Source organism: Salmo trutta, chromosome 39, assembly GCF_901001165.1.
Source record: "Salmo trutta chromosome 39, fSalTru1.1, whole genome shotgun sequence".
NCBI lineage: Eukaryota > Metazoa > Chordata > Actinopteri > Salmoniformes > Salmonidae > Salmo > Salmo trutta.
In genome coordinates this window covers 14,349,501-14,364,316 of record NC_042995.1, presented here as the reverse complement: position 1 = coordinate 14,364,316, position 14,816 = coordinate 14,349,501, and the positions used below count along the sequence as shown (strand labels likewise).

Genomic DNA, 14,816 nt, shown 5'->3' with positions numbered 1-14,816 from the left:
ATACTTATTCATTATAGGCCAGTATGCCCTTGTAAATTTTAGATCAGATTATTGTGCAGGAAAAATATAAATATCTGATAGCTTTTCCGACTTTTACTTGCCTTATTCAAGACAACCTCACAATCTACACAATCTTAATTTCATTTATTGGATGTTGACATAATACAGCATTATTGGCTTCAATAAGAATATGTTTAACTCTATCAAGGTCTATTTCTGAGTGATGGTTGGTTGGAGCCGGTAAACAAGAACATTCCTCTTTGGATGACTTCTATTCTATTCTATTCTATTCGAATGGCCAGCAGGCCTACCTACTAGTCAGCAGTGTACCAAGAATGCTGCTGAAGCTAATTGAATGCTATGAGCTTCCTCATTGGCTATCTTCACTATCAGTCAATTAGCCAATTCGGACTTCCGCCTTCTCGCAACACTTTATCGGAAATTCTGGTTTCCACTTGATAGCACAGCCACAAAGTCAAAGTTGTCGATGACGTAAGAAAACAAAAAAATAAAATTTCGATTTGTGATCTTAATTTAAGGTTAGGGTTATGCATAAGGTTAGCAGTGTGCTTAAGATTGTGGTTAAGATTAAGTTTAGGTATAAAATCACATTTTAAGAAGATACATTGTACAAATGGGCGGGTTTCTGATATTGTGGCTGTAGTAACTTGTGACGACCGGAAATTATGTACACGTTACGTTGTCGCAGTGCATTTCAAGTAACGAGTTCGGTTTACATTTACTGTCATCGAAACATTTCAGTGCATCGAATCGTTTTGTGCCAATTCTTTATAGTGTACAAATGGCTTATCCAGGATATGGCGGGGTGAGTAAACGCTTCGTGTGTTATTTTGACTGATTTTTTACAGTAGTCTACATAAATCAGGAGTTTGGCCTATTCCATTTCCGATATTGGGAGTGCTCAGATAAGACTCCTAAAATGTATCTTTGTTATGAAAAATTGGAACACGGTCCGTTGTAAGTGCAATCGTTTCAAAGTATCGACATTAAAAGGTTTCGCATGTTTCTAGGCACAGTCATTTTGGCAAGTAGCTGTTAGGCTACATCTTGGTTGTGATAGAAAAGTTGATATTGCCCTCAGTTTGTTACTTAGTTTAGTCACTAGTTCCAGTTTTGATAAATAGTTATTGACCCCCTCGATGAACTCGGAGGGACTGTGGATCTGTCTCCCTGTACATTAGTCACACACGATATCTCAGACAGCTTTGGGTCGATTTTGATGAAACTTGGCTGAATGAATCGTCTTGTCATTGTGATCCGGAATGTACAAAATTACACTTATTGTCCCAAGGTGGGAGCTTAAGTAATAAACTGAAATGTGTTAGTCACTCACGATTTTTCAATTGGCCGAAGGGTGGCACTGCATCATTCCTGGGGGAGGACATGCTTACTGTTTCCTTGTTTATTTTGGAGTAATGTTAACAATTGAATTTGGCCAGCTTGGATTTTGTCAGTCTTTAGAAGCACTTAATGCTGTAGTTTCAAATCACCCTATGTAAATGCACTAAGCAGGTGGCTAGCTAGTTACAGTAGCCTATCTGAAGTTAGTAGCCTAGCCTTGGCTACATACACCGTTTCAACCCCTCTAGCATGGCCCACAGCTCAAGCTCTCCCATTTGGCGAAATTGAATGTTTGTTCTTCCGCTGTCATGGTCACTGCATTGACCTAGGATATATGTCCACACCTACAGTAGCCCCCGAGAACCCAAGTCGAGTTCTCAATTGAACATATGGACTGCAGGATCAATTAACTACAATCCCAATGCTCTGTTTTAAACATTTAGAAACATGAATAATCCTTGCTTGTGTAACAGTGTAGGTTCCGTCCCTCTCTTCGCCCCAACCCGGGCTCGAACCAGGGACCCTTGCACACATCAACAACTGACACCCACGAAGCATCGTTACCCATCGCGCCACAAAAGCCACGGTCCTTGCAACGCAAGGGGAAACCTTACTTCAAGTCTCAGAGCGAGTGACGTCACTGATTAAAACGCTATTAGCGCGCACCACCGCTAACTAACTAGCCATTTCACATCGGTTACACTTGCAATACGGTTTTGGAAACCTTTGGAACTTAACTTTCACATCGAGAGAAATAATCTTTCAAATCCAAAAGATACACTTACTGTATGCAGTTTAGCAAAGTTTTACCTGGCAGAATTTTCAAAAAGACAGCCCTCAGCTGAGGTACAAAACTTCCTCCCCAGTTATGCTCAATTGCAGATTTTTGAAGTGGAAATTGGAGGTGAGGGAAGTGTACTCTCGGTTGGAGTCGGTGTTCTTGAAAATACAGCCGGGTGAAATGTTCCTAAACTGCGTACCGTAAGTGTACATTTTGTATATGAAATTATTTCTCACTTATATGAAAGTTAAGTTTCAAATGTTTACAGAACTGTCACGTGCGAGGTGTTTTCGCATTTAGACAGAACATTTGGGCAGCGTTGGAGCGTCGGGCATTTTCCGCACAAGGTTAAAGGGGATTTTCAGTGGCGGAATGGAATTGGAGTCATGGTCTAGTCCACACCCTGCTAATATTGTTAGTGAAAATATCCCCTCACTACATTTAGAAATAGGTCCACAACCAGCTAATATTGTCAGTGAAAATATCCCCACACTACATTTAGAAATAGGTCCACAACCAGCTAATATTGTCAGTGAAAATATTTTGAAATAGGAAACTGGAAAGAATGCACATCACTCAATTATAAACAATCACCTGACTATATCGTATAAGTATGACTGTACTCTCTGAGGAAGACGTCACGTCCAAACGTCAGTAATGGCATAGCTGTTTGCTTCCCATCAAGGCATCAGGCCTTAGTGTAAGAACATCTACAGTGCCTTCAGAAAGTATTCATGCCCCTTGACTTATTCCACATGTTGGTGTTACAGCCTGAATTCAAAATTGATTAAATTATACATTTTTTTTTCACCAATCTACACACAATACACCATAACGACAAAGTTAAAAACATTTACATAAGTATTCGCACCTGAGTCAGTACTTTGTAGAAGCACCTTTGGCGGCGATAACAGATGTGAGTCTTTTTGGGTAAGCCTCTAAGAGCTTTGCACATCTGGATTGTAAAGTATTTGCCCATAGTTTTTCACATTATTCAAGCTCTGTCAAGTTAATTGTTGATCATTGCTAGACAGCTATTTTCTAGTCTTGCCATAGATTTTCAAGCTGATTTTAGGTTAAAACAGTAACTAGGCCACTCAGGAACATTTAAATGTCATCTTGGTAAGTAACTTCAGTGTAGATTTGGCCTTGATTTAGGTTATTGTCCTGCTGAAAGGTGAATTCTGTTGGAAAGCAGATATTTTTACACATCTACTGATTCGTGCCCTTCTTTGCGAAGCATTTAAAAACCTCCCTGGTCTTTGTTGCTGAATATGTGCTTGAAATTCATTACTTGATTGAGGGACCTTACTGATACTTGTATGTGTGGGGTACAGATATATGGGGTAGTTATTCAGAAATCAAGTTAACCACTATTATTGAACAAGGAATGAGTCAATGCAACTTATTATGTGATTTTTAAGCATATTTTTACTTCTGAACTTATTTAGGCTTGCCATAACAAAGGTGTTGAATACCTATTGACTCAAGACATTTCAGCTTTACATTTTTTATTAATTTCAAACATTTTCTACAAACAAATTTCCACTTTGTCATGAAGGGGTATTGTGTGTTGGATCAGTGACACACAATCTCAATTTAATCGATGTTAAATTCAGACTGTAACACAGAAATGTGGAAAAAGTAAAGGGGTGTGAATTCTTTCTGAAGGCCCTGTATATAGCTGCTTGTTTGTTGAGTGCTCCAATCTATTTAATATTGAATTAGTCATTTTTGGGAAGTTTTCCTTAAGCCCTGTTACCTGGGGACTGTACTCTCCTTTTCCTGTCAGTATGGAGGACCAATGCAAGGCATGCAACTCCAGGGTATGCCCATGCAGGGTGGACCCATGGGAGGCCCACCCCAGGCAGGCTACCCCCAGAATGGTGGAGGCTACCCTGGGACCTTTTCTGCTCCTCCTCAGCAGCCTCTTAATGACCCCATGTGGGGGTACTTTACTACCATAGCAGGACAGGTGAGTGATCAATGCTTTTCATTTAAATTCATGATCATAGGTACAGTAAATACTGGCATCCCGAGTGGTGCAGCGGCCTAAGGCACTGCATCGGGTTCGATCCCAGGCGGTGTCATAACCGGCCGTGACCGGGAGTCCCACAGGATGGCGCACAATTTGGCCCAGCGTCGTCCGGGTAAGGAAGGCCAGGGGGGCTTTACTTGGCTCACCACGATCTAGCGACTACCTTTGGCAGGCCGGGCGCCTGCAGGCTGACTTCCTCCGACACATTGGTGCAGCTGGCTTCCGGGTTAAGCCGGCGAGTGTTAAGAAGCACGGCTTGGTGGGTCATGTTTCAGAGGACGCATGACTCGACCTTCGCCTCTCCCGAGCCCATTGGGGAGTTGCAGCGATGAGACAAGATCGTACTTGGATCCTAATTGGATATCATGAGAAAAAGGGGATAAAATACAACAACAAAAAATAATGCAACCTTACTGGTACATGCATGATATGGTGATGTCATGGTTACACCACAAAGTGGTCTCAAGACATTCCTCTTTTTTAAATGAAATTCACTGCACAGATAAGTTGTTATTGGAGAGTAATCTTACAGGGATATTCCTCTGTGCAGGATGGTGAGATTGATGCAGAGGAGCTTCAGAGGTGTCTTACACAGACTGGTATCAGTGGCACCTACAATCGTAAGTTCACACCCAGTCCGATGATCAAGGTTCACTTTGTGGTCATAAATGATCCGATTATGTTGTGTGTGTGTGTTTTATGATTTGAGTATCCCGCTTTAATATAGTCTTTACAAAGATTTGTCACAGGTTTTCTGACTGGTATTGTCTTTGTGATTATGGTTTCTCTTCTCCAACAGCCTTCAGTTTGGAGACATGTAGAATCATGATCGCAATGCTGGATGTATCCTTTCTGTGTCCAGTGTCGTTGAAGTTCGTTTGGTATTGCACTTTGATACTTTGACTTGCTGGTGAAAAATGAATGGCAGTCATAAATGTTAAACTAATAAACCTAATGTGTCAGTGCCGAGTTCATCCTTCTCTTTTTAACAGGTGAAAAAGCATTGAGCAGTAGGTGGCTTGGGATGATTCATTTTAATTCCCCTAAATTACTTCCTGGCTGCAGTATATTTCACACTTATACAAGGCCTAGTCTACTGGGTCCCATTCAGTGTGCCTTTGCCAATGAATTTGCAAGATGGAACTTGCCTCATGCTCCAGTCGCGTCATGCCTGTAGATCCATTTTCTCTCTGTACAGTAATAGACTTTACAACAAGGATGTACAACAGTCAGCATTTGCCGTTTGGGATGTTCTATATAATGTATTTTCAGATTCAGCACATGATACGATGTGGAAGTGGGCTGTATTGAGAAGGAGGGTTACTTATGGAATTGAGTCAGTCGCAGAAAGGTCTCGTTCTCCCACAACATTTACCACAACTCATCATATCCTGTGTGAGACCAGTTCACATGGCCGTTTTTAGTTTCTTACCTAACGAACAAAGTTAACCCTTAACTAACCTCCCACCAGAGGGATATGACCGGAAAGCTGGGCTTCAATGAGTTCAAGGAGCTGTTTGCTGCCCTGAGTAGCTGGAAGCAGAACTTCATGATGTTCGACCAGGACCGGAGTGGCACGGTGGAACCCCATGAGATGACCCAGTCCATCTCCGCTATGGGTGAGTCAGCGCTCTGCTAGGCTAACGATATGGGGCAGTCCATTCTGATAGGATGACGACATGGGATAGTCCATTCTGCCATCCGAAGAGGGGCAGCGTTCCAGAGCCTGGTTCAGATGCAGCATCCAAAAGGGGTTGGGAGGTTTGACTTCTTTAAATGATTTATACCATTTGATGACAGACTCCTACAATAATTATAATTCTGGTGTAGCTGGAGATAATTGCAAGGTATTGGTCCGGGAGTCCCTTCTTGATACAAAGTAGATGGACAATAGGCAAAGGCTGGTGTTTATGATCATTGTCAACTAAATGCAGTGGTCACTATGGATGAATCCTAATACTATGTTGGCTTGTGACTAATTGAATGCATGCTGTGCTCTCTTACTACAGGCTACAGGATCAGCCCGCAAGCTCTGAATGCTGTCATCAAACGCTACAGCAAGGCTGGCCGGATCTACTTTGACGACTATGTGGCATGTGCTGTGAAGCTTCGCGCCCTCACAGGTAAGATGCTGACTTGGAGGCTGCCAATTATGATGTTTAACTTCAGTTTTTTTTATTTTTATTCAACAGCATTTCAATTCTGTCATTCGCTAAACTTTTCCTCATTCCAATCCATTACCTTTTGAGGTGTTATCTGTCTTGTTTTATCCTGGTCTCTTCTGTGTATGTACATTCGTATGCTCATTAACACAGTGAGTGTCTCGCTGGGTTATTGTTGTCCAATGAATGGCATTCAGATTTCACCACAGTACACCATCTTTACTATGCGTCTCCACAGAGAGCTTCAGGAGGAGAGACCAGATGCAGCAGGGGGCTGTCAACTTCCAATACGATGACGTAAGTGTGCCGTGTTCAGTAGGCACAAAACACTTAGTACCTCCCCATTTCAATCTGAACACGTATTTATTGTTTTTTGTTTCATTTTGAAACATTAGTACGCCCTGATGAACACAGCCCGGTTTTCCTCTCTCTCATTCCCCAGCCTGTACTGACATGCAAGTTATAGTAATTACATCAAAATGAGCTAATTTTCTCTTGATTTTCCTCCTGCAGTTTATCCTGTGTACAATGTCCATCTGACTGGTGTGGTCCGGCCCATCCCGTGCTGGAGTCCGAGAGGGGTGCTTCAACCGGCAGTCTGGGGCTCGCTGACCACTTCCCCTAAATAATGGGAAGGCGCCAATCAATATTAGCCAATTGTTCTTAGGTTGAGTCCCATAACCAACTTAAAATGGGGAAGGAGTTTACAACAGAAACTGTTTGCTTGCCATAATGTCTGCCTTTCTTGTACACTCTGCAGGAATGTGCAGTTTTGGCAGATTTCATATAGCGTGTTTCTAAATGTATCTGCTTGTTGTAAAATCTGTTGCTAACTGACAGTGGTAGATTTGAATAAAGAAAGGGATAGCAAAGATGTTACTGATCTTTATGATTACTTTAGTGCCATTACAATCTCAGATCATACGGTTTCCATATTCATCACTGTATATGTTCTGTTTTTATTACCACTATATTATTTTATAACCACTATATAGGTGTGAATTAGTTTTACATTAAACACATTTTAAAGTATACCTATATATAATATTTTTATTACAAATATACAGTTATGCTGGCTTTGCCTTTTGTTTAAGGTAACTATATATGATTTGAATAAAATGTGGCCTAACATAAACAAATGAATCAAACATTATGGCATCCACAAATATATAACACGCACTGTGGTAAACATGCACTGTTATTCCTTTGCAAAGAAAAGCATGCATTAACTACCATTAACAATGACAACGTCTACAATTTTGTGATAGATTGCATTTTCATAGTCCAGGATGAAATATTTATCAGACATGTTAAGTGCTTCATGACCGTTGGGGCATTCATCAGTGATATTGGTGTTATTCACAACACAATAAACTCAGTTTGTAGTCAGTATGTGTTCTGTTTATTCATTTATACAATTGCACAAATGGTTTTCATCAATATATGTACACAATATATTACATTTCTTTAAATACAGTATATTCAAGGACAAACATTCATATTAGCTGTTAAGTGTTGCATTGTATAAAATACAGTGGCAAACATTTAAAAAATGCATAAAAACAATTGTGAACAGCACTAGATTTAAAGTGACATTTATCTCTAAAGTAAACATTTTATAAATGTTTTTCTGTGCAAGTATGCACTCTGAAAAGTTCAGTGGGGCACTCTTCAGTCGACATGTCATGTTTCAGCTACTTTGTATAGTGTCTGAGCTCTGGAACGCTTCCACTAGAAACCCCTTGGCTTGTTTTGCCGGGGTTACGTGAGTTTCAGCCCATCTGTGGTGGGTTTTAAAACCGATTTGAGTAGTCGTGGCCACTCAACTGGCATCACAATGACATGCGCCCTCGGAAAAGGCTTATAGCTGTGTATGGGCGCAACTCATAGGATAGGGCCGGTAAGATCTGACATTAAAGGTAGACAGCAATATGTCATATTGCTGAGTCTACCTTTAATTCAAACCCAACTAAGTACTGCTACAAAACATGCATAGCATTCCCAATGAATGACTTCCCTAGATTCCATTTGCCCTGACTACGAAGTTATTAGTATATATGTTCATTGCTACATATGGGAGCATGATATGTGTTCTTCATATTGTATCTGTCACTTCTTGGGCTGATACACAATTGAACCGAAACACTTAAAAATTATGGAAAATTCTCTTATAGAAACATTTGAGTATTTATTACCATTGTTTATCATTTTATAACACCAACACTCCCCTTCATGATAAATCACATGATCTGTTAAAACAAATTGCCAGATGATGTTGATCCATGCAACACCACACATCTGACTATGTTTGTGTAAAATAAGTCATAACTAAAATGACTTAATTTGCAACATGCAGAATCCGTCCATATTCAATACATTTACATTGCTGAATTGAATGCATATTATTCAGCTGAATAAATGTGTTTAGGACATTTGTGAAGGTTAATATAGGATAGTAAAGCTAAGGCTAACGAGGACTAAGCTGCTAGCTCGGCCTGAAACTCTACGTCGTCGGTTTCTGACACCTTCTCAGCATTGATTTTGTCACTTGGCTAGAAACAGTAATAAAATCAGTTTTATTGGAATATAAATGGAAGCCCCTAAACATGCATGGAAAGAAGAATTTAAGCTTATAAAGATTGTGGGGTACAGTACTTATGAAAGGTATTAATTAAAAGGTAGACTCAGCTGGTTGACTTCCTGCTTATAGACAACAACAATCAAATCTGTCAAACTGCTATTGGCTCTTCCTTTGCATGATTGGCAATAGACAATAGTGACTGACTACAATGCTGTAGTTCATTTCCGAGGATGTTTGTATGATGAAGTCATACTGCTATGTCTACTGTACCTTTACATAATTGGTTACACGTAACTACTCAATAACTCGTTAGGAAAATGAAAGAATTTGGCCCGATTCCTCTTATTACAATTCAAAAAAGATATCTGAGCAATTCACCTTTAGTGAGTTGCTAATCATTGTAGTTTTCAGTTAATGATGCGTTACAACTTCTTTTATACAGTGATATGCATTTCGTTAAGTGCTGGCCCTTTCAAGAGAGAAATGATCCTGCACATCGATTACATATCTGAAAAATAATCGTTAGTCCACCCTGTTCATGCCTCTGTGTGTGTGTGGTTACAGTAATACATCATTTTTAATACAATACACAAAAAAAAACTTCCCATTAAATTATTTTTGGAAAATATTTTCAATAGTAAAACATATTCAGTGATTCAGGGAGGAAAGTAGCTATATCAAGTGGATAAGTATCCCTTTTTGCAAATTCAAATATATAGCAGAGACAATTTGCATTTTGTTTTTTTTACAAGAATACAGAACTTGAATTACAGTCCTTTAGTTTCTGTTTTAGTTCATGCCATACACGTTTTAAAGACCATTTAGATGTTTGGGATTCTACCCGTGTTCATTTCTAGATTTAATCAAATATGTATATTATTCATGTGTGTAAATGAATGTTTTAATGCTATCGTTACTGCTTTCATGGCCCCATGAAAGAGACTTGTGGTGGGTGCAAAGTGATTACAAATAATCTCTCCCAGGAATACTTTAGCAGTTTAAGGGATACTTTTTATAAGAGCTTTCCCAACCATTTAAATCATATTCATTTGCATATCTGTGTATTTGTAATCTAATAGAAGATGCATTTTACATAGTGGTTCTTTGTCTCTTATGATCAGACGGCTTTTTGAAAGACATGTGGACGGTAGGTACTTAGGCACAATATATGATGAAATATTATTATATATCATGTCGGACGTGGAGATTGTTAATTAGCCAAATACATTACATGGAGTCTGTTTGATAAGGTCATTAGCGCGATGAGTTTTTAACTGCACACTTATTTTCAGATTGAAAATGCCTTTGAAACAGAGTTTCAACTGGCTTTGTCCCCATCGATTGGGAATAATTATATAACGGATACTCATTACTCTGAAAGCATGCCGACCTCACACCATGACTGTGCAGTGCATGAGATGTGTTATGTTTTGAACATGCAACAGAAAACACTTCCAAAACATGCACTTTTCTTTCTTGGAAGAACAAGCATGTTAGGTGCCTTTGTTTTGCTGGCAGTGTTACATCTGAAATATGTACATGGTAGATAATTACAGATATTAGTAATATACAGTATAAATACCACTGTATAAATGTACTTTATAACACATCTAAATCAGAGACCGGCAGAAAATATTGGAAAAGGTGTGGAAGAAAGTCGACAGTATTCCTTGCATATACAGTCTCCTTCTAAGACCCTGAGTCATACTTTGAGAGAAGCCCTAGTTTTCTGTAGTGAGAAAGAGGGGCGCAGGCAGGCGAAAGGGCCTACTTTCCCAGAAGCCCTGGGTCGGATACCGGCCTGGGGAGTCCTGACGTTTCTGAATTTTCAGGTGATGCGTCGGGGAGCGAGGCTTGTCTGGCGGAGGGGAAGAGGGCTCTAGGTTGTTGTTTCTCCGGAGAGTCAATTTTGTTTTGTATGTGTCTGGGCTCTGTGTCCTTCTCTAGCAGTCCCGCCCTGAGGTCCTCTTCCGGGGGCATTTCCGTGGGACCCTGGCCTGACATGGATTCTTTGGATTTGTTCAGAGGCTTCTCCATGTCAGGATTCTGTGAAGCAGTAAGCACAACCTGGTCTCAGAGCAAAATGTATTATATTCAAAAAAATCTGTGCCACTACATTTAGTATGATATGTTACTTTACGTTAGGTTACATGACATTGGCCGACCAATGTAATAATGGTCGTACAATAAAATAATTGCATGACGTATAGTATCCTACGTCTTGATTGCATTTTACCCGTTTAGTATGATATATTATGTTTGACTGCTTTAGTATGATATGCTATGTTAGGTTAGGGGTTAAGGTTCGGGTTAGGAGTTAGGTTATAGGGTTAGGGGAAGGGTTAGTGAACATGCTAATTAGTGGCAATGTCGCTAAAAAGTAGTAAGTAGTTGCTAATTATTTAAAATACTAAAGTTGTCCGTGATGAGGTTTGAATACGCAATATTTAGGTTGCTAGACATTCTTGTCGTTGTTGTCTTAAGTAATTTACTGTCCGTACCAAATGTAACATATCATGCTAATTTACGTTTACTATGTTATGTCTAGTCAATGTAATGTACCCTAACATAAAGTAACATATCAAACTAAATGGATGGCATGGATTTTAGTCAAATATAATACATTGTGCTCTGAGACCAGGCTGGTCTCAGAGCACAATGAGAACAAACAACTTCAGGCAGGGATATTGACTTCTGTAGTGTCCAATACACACATAGTGATAATGTAACCATCCGTCAGTATACAGAACAGACAGTGATAATGCACCTATAGACCAGTATATAGACAGGGGAGTGTAATGTGCCTAGCCAGTATATACAGAGCCATTATGCATAACACAGTATACAGCTCTGAGGGCTAGTGTAGACTGGGCTGGTTCAGTATACCTGAGCCAGTGGTGAAGCAGGGTTGAGGCTGTGTTGAGGCTCTGTGATCCTGATGGCAGAAACAGGCTGCACCCTGATGGCAGGCCTCTGGTACTTGGGGCTGGAGGTGACGATGCTGTAGGCTGGGGGAACCACGGTGCTCTGCCTTTGCAGTAGCTGGAGGATGGCCTTGATGTCTGACGTCATCTGGGACTCCAGCCTGGATGGTGGGTGGGGAGAGTCAGGGAGACAGCGTAAGGGGTGGGTCCTAGCTTGCGATCCACATGCGTCACTCACATTTTTGAAATAAATCTGCCACGGACGTCAATGCGTGATTTATGTAAAAGTCTGAGCACCTTAAAATAGGTCCTTAGTGTAATAGCTATGTATTAGCTTAAGCTACTGTAGGTTTCGTTTTATGCATGTGTCTGGGGTTGTATTGGGAGAGCGCAGTCAGTAATGCGAACACTAGAGGGAGCCCCAACCCATACAATTCAGAGAAGACACTAAGGCGGCAAACCTGTCCCACAGCACATCTTTATCTGTTTCAGACCATTCCACCCCAAACAAAATGTCATCACAATTTCTTTTTATGTGTGCTTCTCTATTTTGTGAATGATAATTTCTCGATTTTTCTCCAGTTTTGCATACAACACCTTCAAGGTATCGAAAAGCTAACATTGAAATATACCACTTTAATGGATTTATTTCCAATGACAAACACACAGACCTGTGTACTGTATCTAGCAACGGCACACCCATACTGCCTTCAGAGCACTGCGGACAGAGAACAAGCCAGTGTTTGTCACAGTTGCTGTTGAGCTGTAAGACAATCGGAGCCGATCAACACCCCTGGCAGGCGTGCTCCAGCTAGATGAGGCAGGGTAGTGTGGCTGCCATGTCTGTTGAATGGCCAGGCGTCTGCCCATTACCTCCCTAAAGCAGGAGAAATGAGAGCGACGTACGCCTGCAAAGAGCCTGAGGTGGCCAGTCTGTAACTGTCACTTCCAGTGGAAGAAGGGATATGGGGAGGGAAGATACAGTAGAGAGAGAAAAAAAGTGAAAGAGACCATAGGCTATATATAGATGGAACATTCTTATTTATATATATATATATATATATGTATATATATAAATAAGAGAGAGAGAGAGAGAGAGAGAGAGAGGAGAGAGAGAGGAGAGAGAGAGAGAGAGGAGAGAGAGAGAGAGAGAGGAGAGAGAGAGAGAGAGAGAGAGAGAGAGAGAGAGAGAGAGAGAGAGAGAGAGAGAGAGAGAGAGAGAGAGAGAGAGAGAGAGAGAAATAAAAGAGAGAGTCGGACTGACTCAGAGGCCTCCTCCCACTTTTTGGCTGATGTGACCCCTCCCTCAGTCTGCTGTTGCCCCGCACCACCTCCCAACCCTCCCCTCCAAACTCTGCTGTGACGTCTGCTGTCTTTGTGTTGTGATTGCGTCTCACGGGCGTCAGCTAAAAATAGGCGATGCTGTCTGCTGTCTGTAGCAGCTGGTTCCCTTCCATGCAGAACGTATGCAGAAGTCAACTCTCTGTGTTATATAGTGAGCCTTACATTACAAGCAATGATTCACAGTGGACTGTGGATGCGTACGGTAAACCCAGTTGTATTCTGATAGCTGTTGTACTGAAAAAGCCTTGCTGTGTATCTAGTCTATAGTGCGGTGGGATGTAGTTATAGTTGGGCTAGGGTTATTTGAAGATGGTGTAGTCTGTTTACCACCAGAACGGCTTGGTTAAAGTTTTTTTTTTTAATGGCGAATTACGATCAGAATTTCGCATCTCCCTTTCACCTGTTTAGGTGCTCTTGCAGCAGGTCCAGACGTTGCTCCACCTCTCCGTAGGTGATGTCCGGCTCACTGTCCTCCTCTCCGACCCCACTTCGGGAGTCCTGGGCCTGGGCCGACTCCTCCAGGACCTCCCTGGGCCGCACGCACCCCCACTCCTCCCCACGCAGGTCTAGACACACACATGCACAAACACATTTCTATACCATTATATATACAACAGCACCAATCATTTCCCACAGAACATTGAATCTTTTTTTAGTTAGGTATGATCCTTTGCCAACAATATTGTCTGGTGACCGTAGTGGTTTGAGAAGGTACAGAGTACTAACCACCAACACTGACTAGATAGCTATCCCTCATCCATACCAGTCCTGTCAAAGGCTACCATTTAATTGATCAATGGGTACATTGGGCCCCACTGTATAACCAGCAGTGATAGCATCAGTCACTCTCTCACATTGTTACCTGGCTGTTAGAAACTGTAATAGCAGCACTGTGTCCAGAATCATTTCTCCTAGTCTTTTACAGCTACTGAGTGGGTGTCGATAGGAATAGAACACACCTGACAGATGTCTACCACAGTGTTATATCGCTATAATGCCAACAATGTTCTTCAGTCCTAGTACTGTGGACCCACAGGGGTGCACTGTTTTGTTCTTGACCAGCACTAGCAAACCTGATATAGAAAGAAATACCACAATCATCCAGCCCTTGATTCTTAAAGCAGGTGTGTTAGTGCAGGGCTAGAAGTAAAACCTGCACCTTTGTTGGTTCAAATTCCAGTCCTTGGGTACCCCAAAAGGTTGCACATGTTTGTTGTAGCCCAGCAGTAAAACAACCAATTCAACTAACCAACGGCTAGATATGTAGATATGTTACTGCTGGCCTAGAACAAATATGTGCTCTAACCTTAACCCAGTGCAAGGCTAGAGAAACACTGGGTTGCCACTGGAAACCTCAGCCACAATGTCAACACTGGCTATGTCGTAAAGATTCATGAAAACAAAAATGTTATTTTTGGTCTTAATTTAAGGTTAGGGTTAGGCATTAGGGTTAGCAGTGTGGTTAGGGTCAAGGTTAGGTTTAAAAATCAGATTTTAAGTGGAGAAATTGTGGAAGTAGGCAGGGTTTACGAATTTGTGGCTGTGGTGACCGAAGCACTGCACTAGACTCAGTGATTGAGTTGATCATGCTTGGAAGATAGCTTTTACAGTAATGAAAGATGTC

General features: G+C 41.1%; 2 protein-coding genes across 5 annotated transcripts in view; one reads left to right on the top strand and one right to left on the bottom strand.

Moving 5' to 3' along the window:
* Positions 1–676: 676 nt before the first annotated feature.
* Positions 677–7,732, top strand: LOC115179735 (grancalcin). Its single transcript, XM_029741437.1, has 8 exons — positions 677–826; positions 3,936–4,118; positions 4,732–4,801; positions 4,981–5,024; positions 5,653–5,800; positions 6,191–6,304; positions 6,582–6,640; positions 6,857–7,732. The coding sequence occupies exons 1-8, from the start codon at positions 803–805 to the stop codon at positions 6,881–6,883; spliced, it is 669 nt and encodes a 222-aa protein (XP_029597297.1). The 5' UTR covers positions 677–802; the 3' UTR covers positions 6,884–7,732.
* The window catches only part of LOC115179733 (potassium voltage-gated channel subfamily H member 7-like), an 84,374-nt gene continuing 76,797 nt past the window's right edge, over positions 7,240–14,816 (bottom strand). For all 4 annotated transcript variants that reach the window (XM_029741433.1, XM_029741434.1, XM_029741435.1 and 1 more), the window contains 3 exons: positions 13,593–13,758; positions 11,811–12,009; positions 7,240–10,970 (listed from right to left, as the gene is read on the bottom strand). In XM_029741433.1, coding sequence (XP_029597293.1) covers positions 10,692–10,970; positions 11,811–12,009; positions 13,593–13,758 — 644 coding nt within the window. In that variant the 3' untranslated portion in view covers positions 7,240–10,691. The remainder of the gene's footprint in view (positions 10,971–11,810; positions 12,010–13,592; positions 13,759–14,816) is intronic.